The 16,651-nt window shown below is 35.6% G+C and overlaps 2 protein-coding genes and 1 non-coding gene across 10 annotated transcripts; 2 read left to right on the top strand and 1 right to left on the bottom strand.

Annotated features, from left to right (window-relative positions):
* The first annotated feature begins 193 nt into the window (after positions 1-193).
* Positions 194-13,947, top strand: LOC105700064 (endonuclease/exonuclease/phosphatase family domain-containing protein 1). 7 transcript variants are annotated; one of them, XM_023431838.1, is made up of 7 exons: positions 194-307; positions 7,130-7,364; positions 8,552-8,887; positions 9,948-10,237; positions 10,592-10,831; positions 11,780-12,029; positions 12,329-13,947. In XM_023431838.1, the coding sequence occupies exons 2-7, from the start codon at positions 7,218-7,220 to the stop codon at positions 12,695-12,697; spliced, it is 1,632 nt and encodes a 543-aa protein (XP_023287606.1). In that variant the 5' UTR covers positions 194-307; positions 7,130-7,217; the 3' UTR covers positions 12,698-13,947. The 7 variants fall into 7 exon arrangements, with proteins under 7 accessions (XP_023287606.1, XP_012281049.1, XP_012281048.1 ...); XM_012425626.2 differs by lacking the exon at positions 194-307 and adding an exon at positions 5,253-5,613 and having other exon boundaries at positions 11,795-12,029; XM_012425625.2 differs by lacking the exon at positions 194-307 and adding an exon at positions 5,254-5,542.
* On the bottom strand, positions 1,428-4,044 carry LOC105700068 (UDP-galactose transporter senju). Of its 2 annotated transcripts, XR_001104095.2 has the most exons (7): positions 3,777-4,044; positions 3,298-3,415; positions 3,173-3,219; positions 2,957-3,096; positions 2,609-2,764; positions 1,920-2,537; positions 1,428-1,844 (listed from the first exon to the last, which is right to left on the bottom strand). XR_001104095.2 is itself a non-coding variant. In XM_012425638.2 (6 exons), the coding sequence occupies exons 1-6, from the start codon at positions 3,862-3,864 to the stop codon at positions 2,055-2,057; spliced, it is 1,032 nt and encodes a 343-aa protein (XP_012281061.1). In that variant the 5' UTR covers positions 3,865-4,044; the 3' UTR covers positions 1,428-2,054. The 2 variants fall into 2 exon arrangements, 1 of the variants encoding a protein (XP_012281061.1); XM_012425638.2 differs by having other exon boundaries at positions 1,428-2,537.
* Positions 13,948-16,456: 2,509 nt separating the features above from the next.
* LOC111673884 lies at positions 16,457-16,648 on the top strand. The gene has a single exon (XR_002762139.1). It is a non-coding gene; the product is annotated as a U2 spliceosomal RNA (small nuclear RNA).
* The last annotated feature ends 3 nt before the right edge of the window (positions 16,649-16,651 follow it).

The following is a 16,651-nucleotide window of genomic DNA, read 5'->3' as shown; positions in this document are numbered from 1 at the left end:
ATACCACACATGGTGAATTTATAATCATCGTATGTTTTACTGAACTAATAACAATTACTATTGGTGCAAACAGTAACAATTAAATTACGGAGGATATCAAACATCGTTGAAAGTCTCCGGGATAAGTACGACCATATATTTAACGTTCGGCAGCGGCCATGTTGGTCGAATTTGGCCAAATTAGGCGTCAGACCATGGACTTAAGAATATATGGACGGAGCCTAAAGTCCCATTACAGACCAAGGGGGAATCCTGCGCATCGGAAAGGGAAGGTGTACCGACGGCAAATTTTTCAGCCTCTTGATTGGTAGGTCACCTACTTCCTGTTCATATTTACTGTTTGCTCTAACTTATTTCTTTTTGCCACTCTTGTACATAAAACATAATTTTTAACCTTCTTTTTGCTAAAAATGGCATATTGTACATCATTCACTGTTTATTTGATTATAGCCCGCACCATTCTTTACTCGCTACCCTTAAAGTGACAACAAAATCTCAACCGATCGATCCAATCTACTAAAACCAACTAAAACTGACTAAAACCGTCAGAAACTGACTAAAACCGTCAAAAACTGTTTAAAACCGTCTACAGTCGCCCAAAAACAGATGAGTTGGGAGACTGCTCACGGGCAGGGTAGCGCGATCGCGTCCTGTGCTGCCCCCCGGTGATGGATGCGAACGGCTAACGCACTTGCCACCTGTTACCCCTCAGTAACACATTTCTCGGGGGCTCGCGCAATTGCGCGCAATCGCAATCAATCGCAATGGCAGATACCAGCAGATACAGAGATTCAAGCTTCCGTGAGGAGTCCATATCTTTTTCAATTCGATACATGTTCGAGAGAAATTTACGAAAGATTAACCTCTCGGGTGTCCCTTTCTTGTCACCTTATTGGAATATCCATATTTTTGTGGTCATTCAATGGGAATATCAAGATCGGGGGTCGCACAGGACGCGATCGCGCGATTCTGCCTGTGAGAAATCTCCCAATTCATTTCTGCTGCTAGTCGCTCGTATTTTATCATGCATTAACAACTCAAAAAGCGAGACCAACACGACCGAGTCGTGGACCAAAAGAGGAGGGAAATTAAAATATAACTATTTCGATCGAGATAACGTAATCCATGGGGACGGTTCTTTAAGTTAAAAAGATACCAAAAGATAAGCTACATTTGGAATAACTTTACTTCTAGGCATTTCCGCTCGAATTCAAAGATGGAGGGGGACGGGAAGATGTCTCGAAATTTATATCGAAAATAATCTTATTGAGTAGCTATGGAATCTTCCTTCTAAACGCTATTCCACGTAACCTAAATCTCGATATATTTGGAAATTCACTTCAAAACTTTGCATTGCCTGGATAGTGAAAGTTAGTTGTTTATAAATAAGGTCTCACTTAATCTGATACCTTGGTATGGTATGTTTGCATCTTTCTTTTTATCTTATTATTTACTTTGATATTACGTAAAAGTACATATGAAATTGTTTTTCTTAGCTTAACGATGCTAATTGATTAACATCAATTTCATTTGGAATTGGCACAAGAATTGTCTCAAATTGTTCATCTAACTTAAAAAATGTTTGCGTATTAGGACTTCACAGGGTTAATTATGTATTAACATTTTAATACCAAAGTATGGGTGAAGACAACTAATTACCATTGAGCCTTTAACACTTTTTGAGATGATTAAATTGAGTAATAGTTTGTGATATGACAATTGGATTGTTGTACATTTTCTGAGTTTAAAGCACATAAATTAGCTATAAATCTCTTATGGACTTTCAATTAACAATCCGTTATCTGGACACAATGTGATATTATATCCTAATTCCTGCATGGAACCTAAAAACATTTCACAGTTTAACAGGCTCGATAGAATTAGTATTATAAAATTATAAATTATCTTTGGATAATTACCTTGAACGATACATTATCTCTCCCATGAGATAACTGTTCATTGTCCAATGATGAAAATGGTAAACAAAATGATACAAAAACATAAGTTTTTACCACGTAGATCTCTGCATAAATCTTTAATATTAGGTTACCAGATCATACAAGGACCTTCCTGTCCTCCGATTGAATATCCAACTCTACTGCGGAATTTTGTTGTACATTCTGTACTGGGCTTTGAGAGTACAGAACTATTGAGTAACTCACTATAGCAATTGCAATAATTGTGTTTGCGTCTAATGGAATGCCAAAAATAATCCAACACAGAACCGCTGTGAAGACAAGTTCTAAGGCACTAGCAAAGGTCTTTAAGATCGAGTTGAGGTGCCTCAAGAAGAAGCTCGTCACGATTCCTATCGCTGCATTATTAATCATGATCAAAACAACTTCAGGACGGGAAAATATGCTGGGTCCTACATTGTCAAAGCTCTGAAGAATGTCACCTTGTGCAGTTAGAACTGCCAAGTTGCAAATGACGCTATCAGTGTACATGAATGCATTCTGAAGAAGTATATTTATATTTGCTCCTTGGGCTTTTAGCAAGTATTCATTGTAAACACCAGCTAGGCACGAGCATAAAGTCTGAAATTAGAAAAATGATAACTTATTAATATTGCTTTACTTAATAAATTCAGCTCAGTTTTTCTCCATACCTGGATAAAGATGAAGAATGTATTAACATTAAATTCTAAAGCAGGCACAATAGTTGATACTTGGAAGTTTACATTAAATTGTTTCACCATGCATCCAACAGTTAATAATATCAATGAAATCCATTGACGTGTGGAGAGTGTCTTTTTAAAAACCATCTGAAATACACATGTAATAAGAAATACGTCATATAAATGGATACCATGAATTTTTGTTAGATGAAACATATTGCATCTATGATTTAAATTTAAATTCTTACATTGCCTTCATACAGTATATCGAGTCAAAAAAAATAATAGCTCGTCGATATTCGAGAAATAACGGAACGATAAAGTAAATATGTCCAGTACCTGAAAAACAATTCCTGTGATGACAACCCGGAATTGCAACAATAGGTAATAAGTGGTAGGATCGAAGACAGCCAAATTTACAAATGCCAGATTGTTATAAAGACAATACAGAAAGGATGGGATCATATATAATAAAAATACTGAAAAGAAATACAATTAATACTTTACTCAACAGATTTAAGAAAAACATAACTTACACTCGATCACCTGACTCACCTTTTTTGTATTTGACCATTTCAACAAACATGTTTTTGACATCGTTACTATAATATAAAAATGTAATTAATTCAACACTGATAAAACTTGCTACCGAGCAACAATATTTGATACGATACACTCACCCAAGGCAATATATACTTATGGAAACAACTAATTTCAAAACCTCAGTTAATAAAACCACTGTAACGGTGTTATATTCGTACGTACTTCCCTTTCCTTGCGACCACCTTACTAAAATCCCTGTAATGACAAAATGATCGTGACAATTATTTTTATTATCTAAATGAAAGATGCAATCTGTTAATCAACATTCTACAATGCTCACTGTGATAATTTAATAACAAAAAGTTTGCGCACTATTACCGAATATATAATGGTTTGTATGGAAACTGGCTGATAGTTAATCGTAATTTAATAAACTCATTGGTCACTTGAATAAAAACAGGTACTAAAATTAAAACTAAATAGAGCAGTATTAATCTCTATTGGAATAAAATTATTTCATTCAAAAAATTTAAACATTCAGGAAATTAATAAATAAACAATCACGAATCTAAAGGGAAACAAGTAAATAATACTGTACATAGTAAGGTTAGGATACCTTGATTAACAAAAAGTATCATATAGGAGACGAAAATTGCAGCGCTCCAATTTTCGGGGAATAGTTTCTTCCATTCTATAATATTCATTGTGAGTTTTTTCTTCTAAACACTGAAAATCCATGAAAATTAAACATTTATTCGATACTTCACGCTACACGAGGCAAATACAGTCTCCACCGTCGGTGTTTATTTGATACCGGCAGATACCGGATTGGACAAATCTGGACAAATCCGACTTTGAGTGCGTCTCACGAACATAGGTGACATAGGTTACATAGGTTACATAGGTTACATAGGTTACATAGGTTACATAGGTTACATAGGTTACATAGGTTACATAGGTTACATAGGTTACATAGGTTACATAGGTTACATAGGTTACATAGGTTACATAGGTTACATAGGTTACATAGGTTACATAGGTTACATAGGAATAGAGGAACTGGACATTTAGTCGAGGGGGGAATAGTGTTCAAGTGCCAAACGTTACAGAGTCAGAGTCAAATGAAGTACTAATTTAAACGTGATATGAGAGTGATACATTGAGAATTTGCAATTTTATTGTTCTCTGAAAACGATTATGTTCCGCGTGTTTCATGATTGCAAGGAAAAACCTGGGAAGGCAAAGAAAAGGAAGCAAGATGAACCCGTCATTTCGTTTCATGTGTATCTTGAGAAATTGTTTTTATATTTAGTAGAACAGTGATGTATATTAGATATCTATGAGTAGTTAACTATTATTGTTAATTGTAGAGAAAACGATTAAAAATCTAAATTAGACTACAATAGTTACAGCTTTAGGTTTAAATGTCATTGTTTCTGTTTTTTATTTTACTCTCAACGTAAAAAGTAGAAAGACCTCTTCAAATCTCGTGTTGCGTTTTGACATGGTAATGTGGCTGCCCCCCCGTCCTGTGGTTTAATTTATCATCTTATGTCCAATCCCCTATATTCCTATGTACATACATGGTTCGATATTAAATAAAATTAGATGGCGAAGACGTATCCAAAAGTCGGATTTACGCCTGATTTTTTCGTCTACGGATATATTCCCGATAAAGTTATCCGAAAGATATCTTTCAGTTCGGTTCTTTTCACTTCCAGTTAAGAGTTATCCGGTAGTTGAGCAGCAATTGGAAATGTTTTGTATAACCTAATAAATTGGTTGCGTGGTCCGCGTAGAATTACCAAATGTACGATAATTTTGCAGTCAGTATGATATACAATAATTTAATCAAAGTGTAGATGTTATCAATTTTGTAAGGTTTATTAAAGAAACTTATTCTTCAGAAAATTAGTCTTATTTATTACAAACGAAATAATGTAATTAAAGAAAAATAATTAGAAGTGAATTTTGAATATCCCGCGCAAAATGACGCCTGGCATCACTAGCACTTTGGTGATGCAGTCAGGAACTAAATTGCAATTTTTTATAGGAAGAGGAGAGTCGCCAGTCTATAGTTGTCTATAGTTGTCTATGGCCCGCTTGCGAAGCTGTTGTGAGCTGTTGTGTCATTTCGGGACTTCCGGACTGTCATTTCGGTCATTTCGTGGTCATTTCGCTTATTACGAGTAAAGGTAGCGGTGGCTTGTCCGTTTCAATGAAGACAATATTGGCAAGGCGAACAGAACCTCCTATCGGAGACACATTTATCGTTGAAATAGGTTATATTGATCCACCGAGAAGGTAATCTTAAGTTTTCCGAAGAGATGAATTTTCGATAATGCAAGAACGAGAATTTAGTGCCAACGACCAAAAATAAATGTGAGTTAATGTTGCTCACTCGGATGCGTGAGCGCATTCGACGAGGCGGAGTAGATGAATTTAATGCCCATGTAAGTCCCATGGCAGTTATCCTGCTAATTAAGTGTTATTAAATTGCCAATTTTATACATTTTACTTTATCCTCACAATGTTACTAGATTCTCTATCAAAATACTTCTGCATACTATTTCTGGAATTAATACATTTACAGTACATACTAATCAAAATATTGCAAATAACCTCATAACAGGTGTATCGAGTTGCAATACACTTTTTGAAGAGTAACTTTATGTCTTGTTAATAGCTTAGCTCATAGGTTTTTATCAGGAACTATATTACTAACGTAAGCAGGTGGCAATGGCAAATTATGTTGAACTGAATATCTGGTAAGCCTCAAAGTGAATCCAAATAAGATCTAAAATATGGTATTTAAAAGGAGCTGTGCAGGTTACAATAGGCTTGGTTATTTTTCTCATAACTGTTTTCTTTTTGAAGAAAAATAGCAATATTAAACATTAATAGAAATTTCTGTGAATAATAAGATACGAAGAATTTATATGTTCTGTAATTTAAATTTTATACAGTGCGATAAGTAAATACGTATGCGAATAACTTTTACTTTAGTATTCGAGTACTTTTGAATGCAACGCCGTTGTGGCATTTTAATGTATCTATTTTCTAATAGATCACTTTTAAACAGTAGTATGATAGATATATAGGCACTGGGTTGATAACATCTACGGTTTAATAAATGGTCATATGGCATATAAAAGATATCCTGTAGGTTTTATCCCATTGTTAGTAATCTAGTTTCTAATAGAAATCTGTTAGTTAACTAAATATAAGAACTCAATGGAAGTTTTTTTTACTTAAGTGATGTTTGTTCTTCATAAATTTCAATGTGTTAGATCGAGTGTACGTAAATTGCTAAATAGCCATTAATATCGTGGGCATATTTTTGTTTAGATTTATTGCTATCGCTTTCTACCCACCTATTAAGTTATACATGTGATAACTGATCAAATTAAGATGCAATTTATAATACAAGGTATTTAAATGAATTTTAGTGAAATTTAGGCACATTTTTAACATGGCCTGGTGCCTGTTTCTAACCTGAAAAATAGAAAAGAAACATGCATTTATCATAATAGCATTAATATTTGGAGAGAGCAAAAGCAGTCGTATGTTTTCATGAAAGTAATTTAAACTACCGGGCATCAAACAAATCCGTAATTATACAGTGAAGTCAACTTAAAGTATCAAACGTAAATAACGGTGCCTTTTGCTAAGTTTCCACTGTCGGTATTTATTCACTACCGGATTGGATAAATCCAATTTTGGATTTGACTCGACCATATGGTTTTAATACCAAAATAAGTGGTGGATATGCATGCAATGCCGGACTTATCCATTTTGGTATTGAATAAATACCACTGGTGGAGACTTAGTATTTGACTTTGTCCACATAAATTATAGATATTTAACGATACTGTGATATTGGTCTGTTTAATTTTAGAACTAAAATTTGATCTATAACGTTTTTTCTAAACATATAAAAAATTGAGCTTTATGTTTCATCACTTTCAGGGTTGCTTGGTAATGGTTCATTTGTTTCTGTATCTGCCTGCTAAACATGGAAATTTATCACACATGGAAGCAAGTACTGCAATAAGAAATGGGTCAATCGGGAAGTGTATATGTGGAACATGGCTCGTGGAGGCACAGTATTGGGCGTATTTCCTTTAGCAGTATGGGAAGACGGCGGTCGACTACTTCGAAGTACCTCTCCCATACGTTTACCTGTGGGAGTGAACCCTTAAAGGTATAGCATATGTATATCGATACACGATTTTGTGTACTTCGAGTTGAGATTAAAATAGAGATTGGTTAATCCCTTATCCTGATTTTCTGAATTAGGGTGGGACTACAAAACTTTCACCTTTGCTGATTAAGCTAAGATGGGAATAGAAAAATTTAATTTTGGCAACATTGATTTAAAATATATGGATACTAGAACACCTAAAGTTATATTACACCTAACAGAGGAGAATATCGTGATTTTTCTTAGACGAGTAATATTCAAATAATTTAAATACATCACAATCCAAATAAACGTTAACCAACATTAAATCACACGATTGCCCTCCAATTAAATTGATTAATTTCAACCAACAGGGTTGTTTTTTTCAGCATCCTTGGCTGTCCTCGTGGATATAAATGGCTGTAAACTCGAGGAAGATTCGTAGGCAACGAGTCGGTGCCAAAAGGACTGCACAATGCAGTTGGCTGATAATTGCAGCATTCCGTAAATTTCTCAAATTCGGCGTTACGCAACACGCATGCGTATTAATTTCGGTGGTTCACGTTTCTCCTCTTACTGCAACACTATTTACCGGTCCCGTCACTCTTTAATTAGCACTTGCAAGCTTTATTGGGGTTTGATATGAATAATTGAACATGTTCTAAAAGTTTGTACTTCAGACTCGGTTTTTCCGATTACGTGCTCACTTATCACTTGTTCGATAAAAACGTCAGTACGTAATCTATTAAGAACATAATTTGAAATTCTACGTAGTGACATCAAACAATGGTCTGCTATCATAAACTTTATTTTTTAAATATTTTCTCGTCTTCATTTGACACACATTGTTCCACAGAGATTTCTCTTAAAGGTCTACGATTTCAAAGTAATAACTAATTGTATGGAGTTGTTTGCGCCCAAAGAAATAATGGTTATATACCTTAATTCTCGATTTTTAATAAGGCTCCTGTTCTCCATATGAATTGCATTCATGATTAATCATTTTTTCCAAGGCAATCTGTCTCAATCTATGATTATTAAAGAATAATTTATTTCCTAGAATCGTTTGCGTACAAAAAAATAACGTTTCTCTGTTTTATGTCCCGATTTTACCGTCCTTATCTCACCCTTAAAAAGCTTTCCTTTTATCATAGATTTTTTATTCCATGATATACGCCTAATAGTTAACTTTACGCAAATGTTTGTAGGCCATGTACCAGGCAGATCAGTTGAATGTGAACACTGCCACGGAGGAGGAGCTGATGACTTTGCCGGGGATCAATCGCACGATTGCGGCCAATATCGTGAATCATCGTCGTTTGATCGGACGCTTTAATCGCGTCGAAGACCTGGCTCTTGTCTCCGGAGTGGGTGCTCGCAGGTTGGAGCAGATTAGGCCAGAGATCTACGTTCCATTCTCAAGTGGCAGCCGAGCGTCCTCAAAGGTTTCCTTGAGCTTGGATTCCTTTGGAAACAGCGGAACTCTCGTTGACGTTAATACCGCCAGTGTCTTTGCGCTTCAGGCGATTCCAGGGATAAATCAGGTTAAACAACTAGTCGAAATGACCTGTTTTGGATCGATAGATAAACGCATCGCAATTCGAAAAATATGTTAATGTTATAACCGGATTTCTTAACAATATTTTGATTCTGTGGCATTTTTGCTTTTAGCTATCTGTTGTGGAAAATAAATAAGTTTAAGGTTGTCTTGGGGGAAAATCATTGTAAAGAACTACGCATGCGATGCATAGTTGTTGTGAGAAGGTTATATGTAGAAGGTTGTACAAAGTACATTAGGTTCTCAGTTTCCAGAATTAAGGATGATTATATGCGTATAACAAGTGGCGGCCTGTTGCAAGGGACCAAGATGTCATAGTACTGCTATAATGAACCAGCCATTCCAGTTTCTTTCCACTTCTGAGAATAGCTATCATTAATCATTTGATAAATTTTGAAACCTAAAGTAAGCATAAGTGACAGTTATTTAATAATTTATGTAATGTGCATCTTATTAAGCTATAAACGTCAGTAATAAACTTAATTTGCCACGGTCTGGGCCCGTCACACGATAGCCCAAGTTTCTAACAGAACTAGGAGACTTCGACGGTATTTGGGGAGGCAGGAGAAATGACGCGGAGATTGCGCTTTTAATATTGGGTAGGAGTCGCCCGCCATGTGCATCTGCTCGACGTGCGTTTACATTGTTATAAACTGCACACTACGTTGCTGAAGCGTTTCACAAAATGAACAAGATAGATCATCTTTCAAGTTTCCCGTAGACTTATATTCTGAAATCACCTTTCTGAATAATCACGAGTTATTACAAATGATTCATCGGGTTTTCCTGTCAATTCCCATCTAAACCCGATGAATGCTTCGTGTGCGACAACTCTGTATATAAAATAATATAAGCTACACTTCACTAATTCATTAAACCTCTTCAAAATTGAGAATTAAATATATTTGATATAACTTTGTACGTATTTTTCAAAGCTACAACAATGCATCACACGTGTAGTTAGAATTTTTTTCTACGTTATTGTACATATTCAGTTGAGGGAGCCTAATTAGAAAGAGGAACTAAAGATGCGATTTGCTTTATAGGAATTGGCAGCGAGGATTGTCGAAAAGAGGACACGACGAGGTCCTTATCGTTGTCTGGACGAGTTGAAAAAAGTTCGAGGTATGGGGAAGCATCGTTTAGCCATGATAAGGCCGTATTTAACAGTAGATATCGATTCAAATGGTTCGATCACCCCAACGCCTAGTACTGCCACTTCATCCCCGCCTTGGAATAAACCTCATGCTTCCAGTACACCAATTGGCAACAGTATTGGCCGTTTATCAAGGAATTCTTATGGCAAACAGAATGGAACAGTAAAGCCTTTTAACGCGTGAGTGTGTCTTAAAATACAGTTTCAATTTTCTCTTATGATTTAGAGATTCTAGTCTATTTCTTGGGGGGAGGGAATAAAAAAAAGGCTGTTTATTGGTATTCAAGTCCAGTAATTCTGGTAACTTTTTAAAGATTTTCAGTCCCTCTACTGTTTCTAATTCGAGAAATCGTCAATCAAGATTTTTCCTCGCAGCTGTATGAAATCTCATTCTTTGTTCATCCTGATTTATGGTTTCTAAAAACACAATAAAGCCCTGTTGTTAACAATTGTAATAGGAGATTAATAGGGAAGTAAGTGAGTACTTCGATTGTTGGATGTCATATCACGTTGTTCGTTGTCTCGTTTATTTAGGCCTAGAGCGAATGGATATCGAACGAGTATAGATCTAACCTCAGGTATAACCGAGGAAGACTTCTGGGAACTTCTGAGTGTAGCAATTTCACGTCCATTGACTCCCTGTGATTTTACGGACAATCTGGATGGCAGGACTTCTATCAGGTTGGCAACATGGAATTTAGATAGCTTTTCCGCTGACAAGGCTACCAATCCCGGGGTGAGAGAAGTCATTTGTAGAACAATTCTAGAAAATCGGTAAGTCGCTTTGCTGATAATGGAACAAAAATTAATAAGAAATTTTCGGGCCGCACTACGATTTTCGTGGCGCCAAGATATGACACTTGATTCTTGTTTAATTTTGCATGAGAAAAATGACTGAAATGAAAGGTTGATATTTTAATTAGTTTTATACATTTTGACAACTTTCTTTGCTTTCAGATGTTTCAATTTTGTAATAAATCTCGAAAACTACAAGATTAAATCAAATGTCATACGTCCGTTTCTTCAGGAAATTTAACTCTCTACAAGGAAGGTCCTTTGCATTTTTGTTGTAACTTGCATAGCTTTTGAGATATAATATATTCATTTGAAAATGTTTAGACATAACGATTTCGTCAATTTTTGTTGAAGAAATGTACATGATACGGGTGAACAACATACCACCTTTTTTACAAAAAAAAATTAAATTTTGTACAAAATTGCTTCCGTGCATTTATTTTGTATTTTTGATAGGTTGTCAGATATTGCAAGTCTAAGCTCAAAGGGATGTGTGCCAGTTGCAAATTTTATAATCTTACTACTTCGTTTGAAATTGGGATCATGCCGTTTCGGTCCCGCTGTTGAATTCAATCTTAAAATTACATTTAAATTTAAGTTCGGAATTGTGGGTCACGGTTGCTTTCCGTCCCAACATTAACTAATATATGAAATATCTTTCGCACTACTGGAACAAGATACAGGCTGGTTTTAAACGCGTGGCTGGAGGCTACGTCCCTCAGGCTCCACCAAATTACTAACCTAACCTACACAGATTACTATAGTCGTCCGGCAATAATCCATGATCGTGTTTTTCATGGAAAAAATCATAAGAAATAATTGTCAAATCTCGGCGCTCCGGAACCGTAGTATTTCCAGGATCCTCGTAGTATCCGTAGTACTTTCGTTATTTGAATTTTAAGGATATTTTATATTGTCTTATTTTAGATTGTCATTGCTTAGCTTACAAGAAGTGGAAAGCCCGGAAGCTTTGGACAAGCTAACGGGAGAACTAAATTCGCCAGTCTTGAAAAGGGTTCGAGATTGGCGTGGAAACCAACGCGTTTGGAAATCTCTTCATCTAGGCGCGGGACTTGCACTTCTCTGGGATGCTGATCCCAAGTTGGACATCAGTCTTCGAGAACAACCACCTGAAACCACTGTGTTACTACCCGTGGTCGCCTCTGCTGTTTTCCATGTTCGTATTTCTGTTATTAGATTATGCAAATCACTATTATAAGTTATAGACAATTATGATTATCATTAAACTAGCGTAAAGCGTTTAAGAATGCTGGTAGCGTTTGAGAACGTCGGTGCATTTTCATGGAGGAATGCAGCAAATACGCATTGGATTTTGACGTTTGTAGTAATTTTGAAATGAAGGGAATAAGTTAACGCGGTACTAACCCGCAAAGAGCCTTATCGTTGCTATCAATTCGATGATTTTTGCGTTATTGCTCAGAACTAATGGCTAACCTTCTGATTTTCATTTTTCAGATTAATAGATTTGATGTAACGATAATTAACGTGCGAGTACACAACGTGGACGACAATAAGATAATAGAGGGTTTTTCTGAGGCCAAGAACTCTATTTTATTGGGGGATTTTACGCTCCTGGACAACTCCGTTTTCGTGAATGAAGTGTTGCACGAACGTAACACGGCTGTGGAATCAGACAAATTCTTCTATAGAGATAATATCTTATGGGGCAAGGGTTCCGAAGAATTGTTAAATACGGGAATCGCCGGAATCGTTCGACAAGGTTTGAAGCACCTTGGAATACCTCAGGGTTGGCACTGGGGTGGTTCCGCTTCCAGCCACTGTCCGGTTTGGTGTCAGATATTTACGCAGGCCTGCGAATCGTAGTTCGATATGTCTCGTACCTTTCCTCGTGAATTTTAATGAATTATTAATCGATTAAATATGCAAGTCTTAAAGCGCGTAGGAATTGAATTTCCTTTGGAAGTGGCACTGAGGTGATTTTATGTGGAGCCACTGCCGGTAGCTACTTTGGTATTAGATATTTTTCACAACTTGTGACTCGTAAGCGGATATCTTGTCTTCTTTCTTGTGAATCGTAATGAGCTCATAAATTCATTAATGCAATGTAATGTACGCGTATGAACCATGGGGAATCACTCCAATTCCCTAGACTCTCGGTTGTCTCTAGTACGTCGGATAGATGTGCGAGGGCGTACAGATTCAATTATGAAATAATGATCTAAAATTGAACAATTTTTGCAGGAATTTGCGTATAGGGTAAATGAGAGACAACTTAAAATCAGAAGCTATAGTAAATGGGAGATTATCTTTTATAAATACAACTTTAAGTCTGATATAATATCCAATACCTTACGGCCACAGTTGATACATATATCGTCCTCCTTACAGCTCATATTTAGATATGCTTTCTATTAGGACAAAAATTTCGCAACAATAATAAATTATCATTATTTAACACTTTATATCATTATAATGGTTAATTTTAAGGTGTCATGAAGCATCGAGAAACTGAATATTGTTAAATCTACACTTATTTGGCTGTGCACGGAATCGGTGTCTTGTATTGTGTAACATACTTATGAACATACTGTTATTATAATTCTATAAAGAGGTAAATATACAAAAATGTTATTGTAACGGTTAAGAGAAAGTATTTTAAGGTCACGAAGTCGTTTTCGTTATATTTAAAGTACTAATAATAATATTAAATAATTATAAAAATTACAAGAAATGATGCCACCGTTAAAGTATAAGTGCCGTAAATAGCATCGTAGAGGTCTTTTTGCGTGATGTTTCATATGATTGTAATTTAAATTATTTCCTCGGTACTCTATTATGGGAGACCTATATGCTTCTTTGGACGTTATTTTCAACGGCACTAGCGCGAGTATTGCAATGGAATACGTTGCTGCCATGTTTCTCTTGAATTTGGTAATGCCTAGCTTAAAAATGAACTTGCAAAACATTGAACGATTCAAGAGTACTATAATTTGTGAAGGTAGAAATGGATTTATTAAATCCATTCTTTTGCTGTATATTTCCGTATTGTAACAAGTATGTATTTATCCTACCCATTACGTAAGAGTTTGAATAAAAATGAAGATATAACGTAACAGCAAGTGAGCATATTTAGTTATTTCTAATCATGCAATTCATGTAAGGTTCGGTGTAACGAAGCAGTATGTAATTCAGTTCCTTGATAGACTTGTTAGTGCTATTAGTATTTTAATTCATCCACAATCACGTAGACATTTTATCATCTTTAAGACAACTGGCTTGTGCAGGTAATATCTCTTGCAGTCTACTAAGACACTTTAACGAAATGTATAAAACATACGTAATAATAACATTGAAAAATACTTTGTTAAAATGACGGGTGTAGACATTTGAAGTATTTGTACTGCGTGAAGACATCATTAATTTAAACTGTAACGAACTCATAAAATTCTGATCTATTAACACGTTGAGTGCTGCGTCAGTCCCTAGGGACTGACAGTGAACTTTCCGTTTAAGCGGCGTCAGTCCCTGGGGATTGACACGGCGTCAAGAATCCTATATATAAAAAATTGTGCCGCCTAAACGGAAAGCTCATCAAAATCGGTTCTGCGCTCTGCGTGTTAAGCCTTTATTGCTACATAGTGATTTGATAAGTAATATGAATGAGATTTTTTGTCGAATGTTGAAGTAGTCCTAATTGATGTAGTGAAAAACGGATATGGAAATTACTCGGCTGAAACGTCTTTGCTGTAGTTAATATGTATTCGTCAATAACTGCTATGTCACTTGTAAAAAAATTGAAGATGTAGTAATTTAATTGTTTTGAAACAAGGTAAATTGAAATATTGCGATAAATGTTAATGGATAGAGCAGTTCATTATTGTATTCATAGCTTAAAGCCTCGAATCGCTTTATTTAAAATATGCAATTACGGAAGGTCGAAGCATATAAAAATCCCATTGGGTAATGTTGATTATTGCAGTGAAACCGTAGTCCCGAAGTGACTTGAATAGAATCTTTTCGTTTTGAATCCAATTTGTGTCAATGTAATTACCTGAATATTCTCCTTTGTAAAAATAAATGTATAAACAAGGAGAATGTTTTTAAAGCGTTATGTTTTATACCCATTATCAACCCTGTAGTTACGAAACGCCACTACAGTGGCTTACTTATCAAAAGATTTCTATGGTAACTGTTACTTACCCAAAAATATTATCCAAGTGACACATGAATCTTATTCGAAGAACATCTTATATTAATTTTAGAAATATAAAAAGAAGGTAAGATTTACTGATCAATTTGCATAATCGAAGTTAGTTGATCACGTGTCATTTTTGTAGATGAAAATTTGAAGTTTTGTATATAATGCCATATGTATTTTTTAGTGTCATTACAGCCTGCAGGACAAAGAATAAGATTTTTGTAAAATTTTAACGCACAGGTATTCCAGTCAGGATTCCAAAACTTTAGTTGCGTTCAAGTGCCTATGTAACAACCTGTAAATTTAACCACACGCTTTGTGAACACTGTGGAGGAAAAAAGACTCGCAAATAAAGAAAAAGAGAAAATCTCCGAGAAAATTGTAACGGTTGGAAGTTATTCGGAGAGAGAAATTTTACAAATGAGGACACAAATAAATAAAGAAGAAACGACGAAGTCCAAAAGGTCTCTATATTAAAGAAACGTAAATCAATAAGTAAACGAAATTAATAAAAAATGCGCAAATTATAAATCGAACGAAAAGAGACAGAGACAAATACATAAACGAACTTAAAAGAGTAAAGAGAAAATAGTGGCGTCGTGACGCCACTATTTTCGTTTACTCTTTTAAGTTCGTTTATGTATTTGTCTCTGTCTCTTTTCGTTCGATTTATAATTTGCGCATTTTTTATTAATTTCGTTTACTTATTGATTTACGTTTCTTTAATATAGAGACCTTTTGGACTTCGTCGTTTCTTCTTTATTTATTTGTGTCCTCATTTGTAAAATTTCTCTCTCCGAATAACTTCCAACCGTTAGAAAATACATTATATGTTATTTGCAATAGTTCGTCGTTAAGTAATGTTCGTTATGCAGCAATAACTTCATCAAAAAGAAATTGTTTTCATTACTTGTAATCAGATGTTCATGTATTGAAAGCCATCGCCTGTAATGTAAAGAGCATTAATATTCCATGTCGTTTCCATAACGAGTAAGACTGAATGTTTCGTATACAACCAGGCTTACGATGCTTATGTATCATTGTGTACATGATAAAATAATAATGAAGCAATACAGTTATGTTTGTACACTAGGATATGTCATTACTGTACCATATTACCATGAATTTCTGTCCATAACCCGTTCTGAAAATCACGACAATAGCGTATTTGCAATCCTGTCTTTATTTATTTAAACTATTTATACATTCACTAACAAATAATAGATATTGTTAAGTGTATGAAAGGGATAGAAGAACGCGAGTATATCTCCAAATGAATTAACCATTTAAATAATGGCGCCACATCGTGAAAAGAGTCGAAATTGGCCGCTAGTATCGAGTCACACCGCTACGGCGCGCATCGTTCTCGCAAGTGAACTGATACGTTACAGACTATAAGTAATACGTTTAAAACAGTGTACAGTATCGCTTCTCGGCTCCCTGAGCTAAGATCAAAGTGTAGTATCTGTTCTTATCAGCTTAATTTCTGATACACCCCTCACCGAGGGGTCGGAAAATTAAACTGATTTTTGGACGAGGGCGGGGGCCCCGGTGCTCGCGCCTCCCCCGCCGCGGTCGGCCTGGCACTGCACTGCCGCCAGGCGCGGCCACCTACTCGT

Source organism: Orussus abietinus, unplaced genomic scaffold (genome assembly GCF_000612105.2).
Source record: "Orussus abietinus isolate OABI.00-Male unplaced genomic scaffold, Oabi_2.0 scaffold103, whole genome shotgun sequence".
Taxonomy (NCBI): domain Eukaryota; kingdom Metazoa; phylum Arthropoda; class Insecta; order Hymenoptera; family Orussidae; genus Orussus; species Orussus abietinus.
This window is presented reverse-complemented; position numbering and strand designations above follow the sequence as displayed.

Excerpts from the sequence above, each read along its gene's own strand:
- LOC105700064 (XM_023431838.1), top strand. The coding sequence starts at position 7,218 with ATGGGTCAATCGGGAAGTGTATATGTGGAACATGGCTCGTGGAGGCAC. Across the intron at positions 7,365-8,551 it reads GTGGGAGTGAACCCTTAAAG|GCCATGTACCAGGCAGATCA; the intron begins GTATAGCATATG and ends AAATGTTTGTAG. Across the intron at positions 8,888-9,947 it reads CGATTCCAGGGATAAATCAG|GAATTGGCAGCGAGGATTGT; the intron begins GTTAAACAACTA and ends TTTGCTTTATAG.
- LOC105700068 (XM_012425638.2), bottom strand. The coding sequence starts at position 3,864 with ATGAATATTATAGAATGGAAGAAACTATTCCCCGAAAATTGGAGCGCT. Across the intron at positions 3,416-3,776 it reads GATACTTTTTGTTAATCAAG|GGATTTTAGTAAGGTGGTCG; the intron begins GTATCCTAACCT and ends TTGTCATTACAG. Across the intron at positions 2,538-2,608 it reads CATTCTTCATCTTTATCCAG|ACTTTATGCTCGTGCCTAGC; the intron begins GTATGGAGAAAA and ends TTCTAATTTCAG.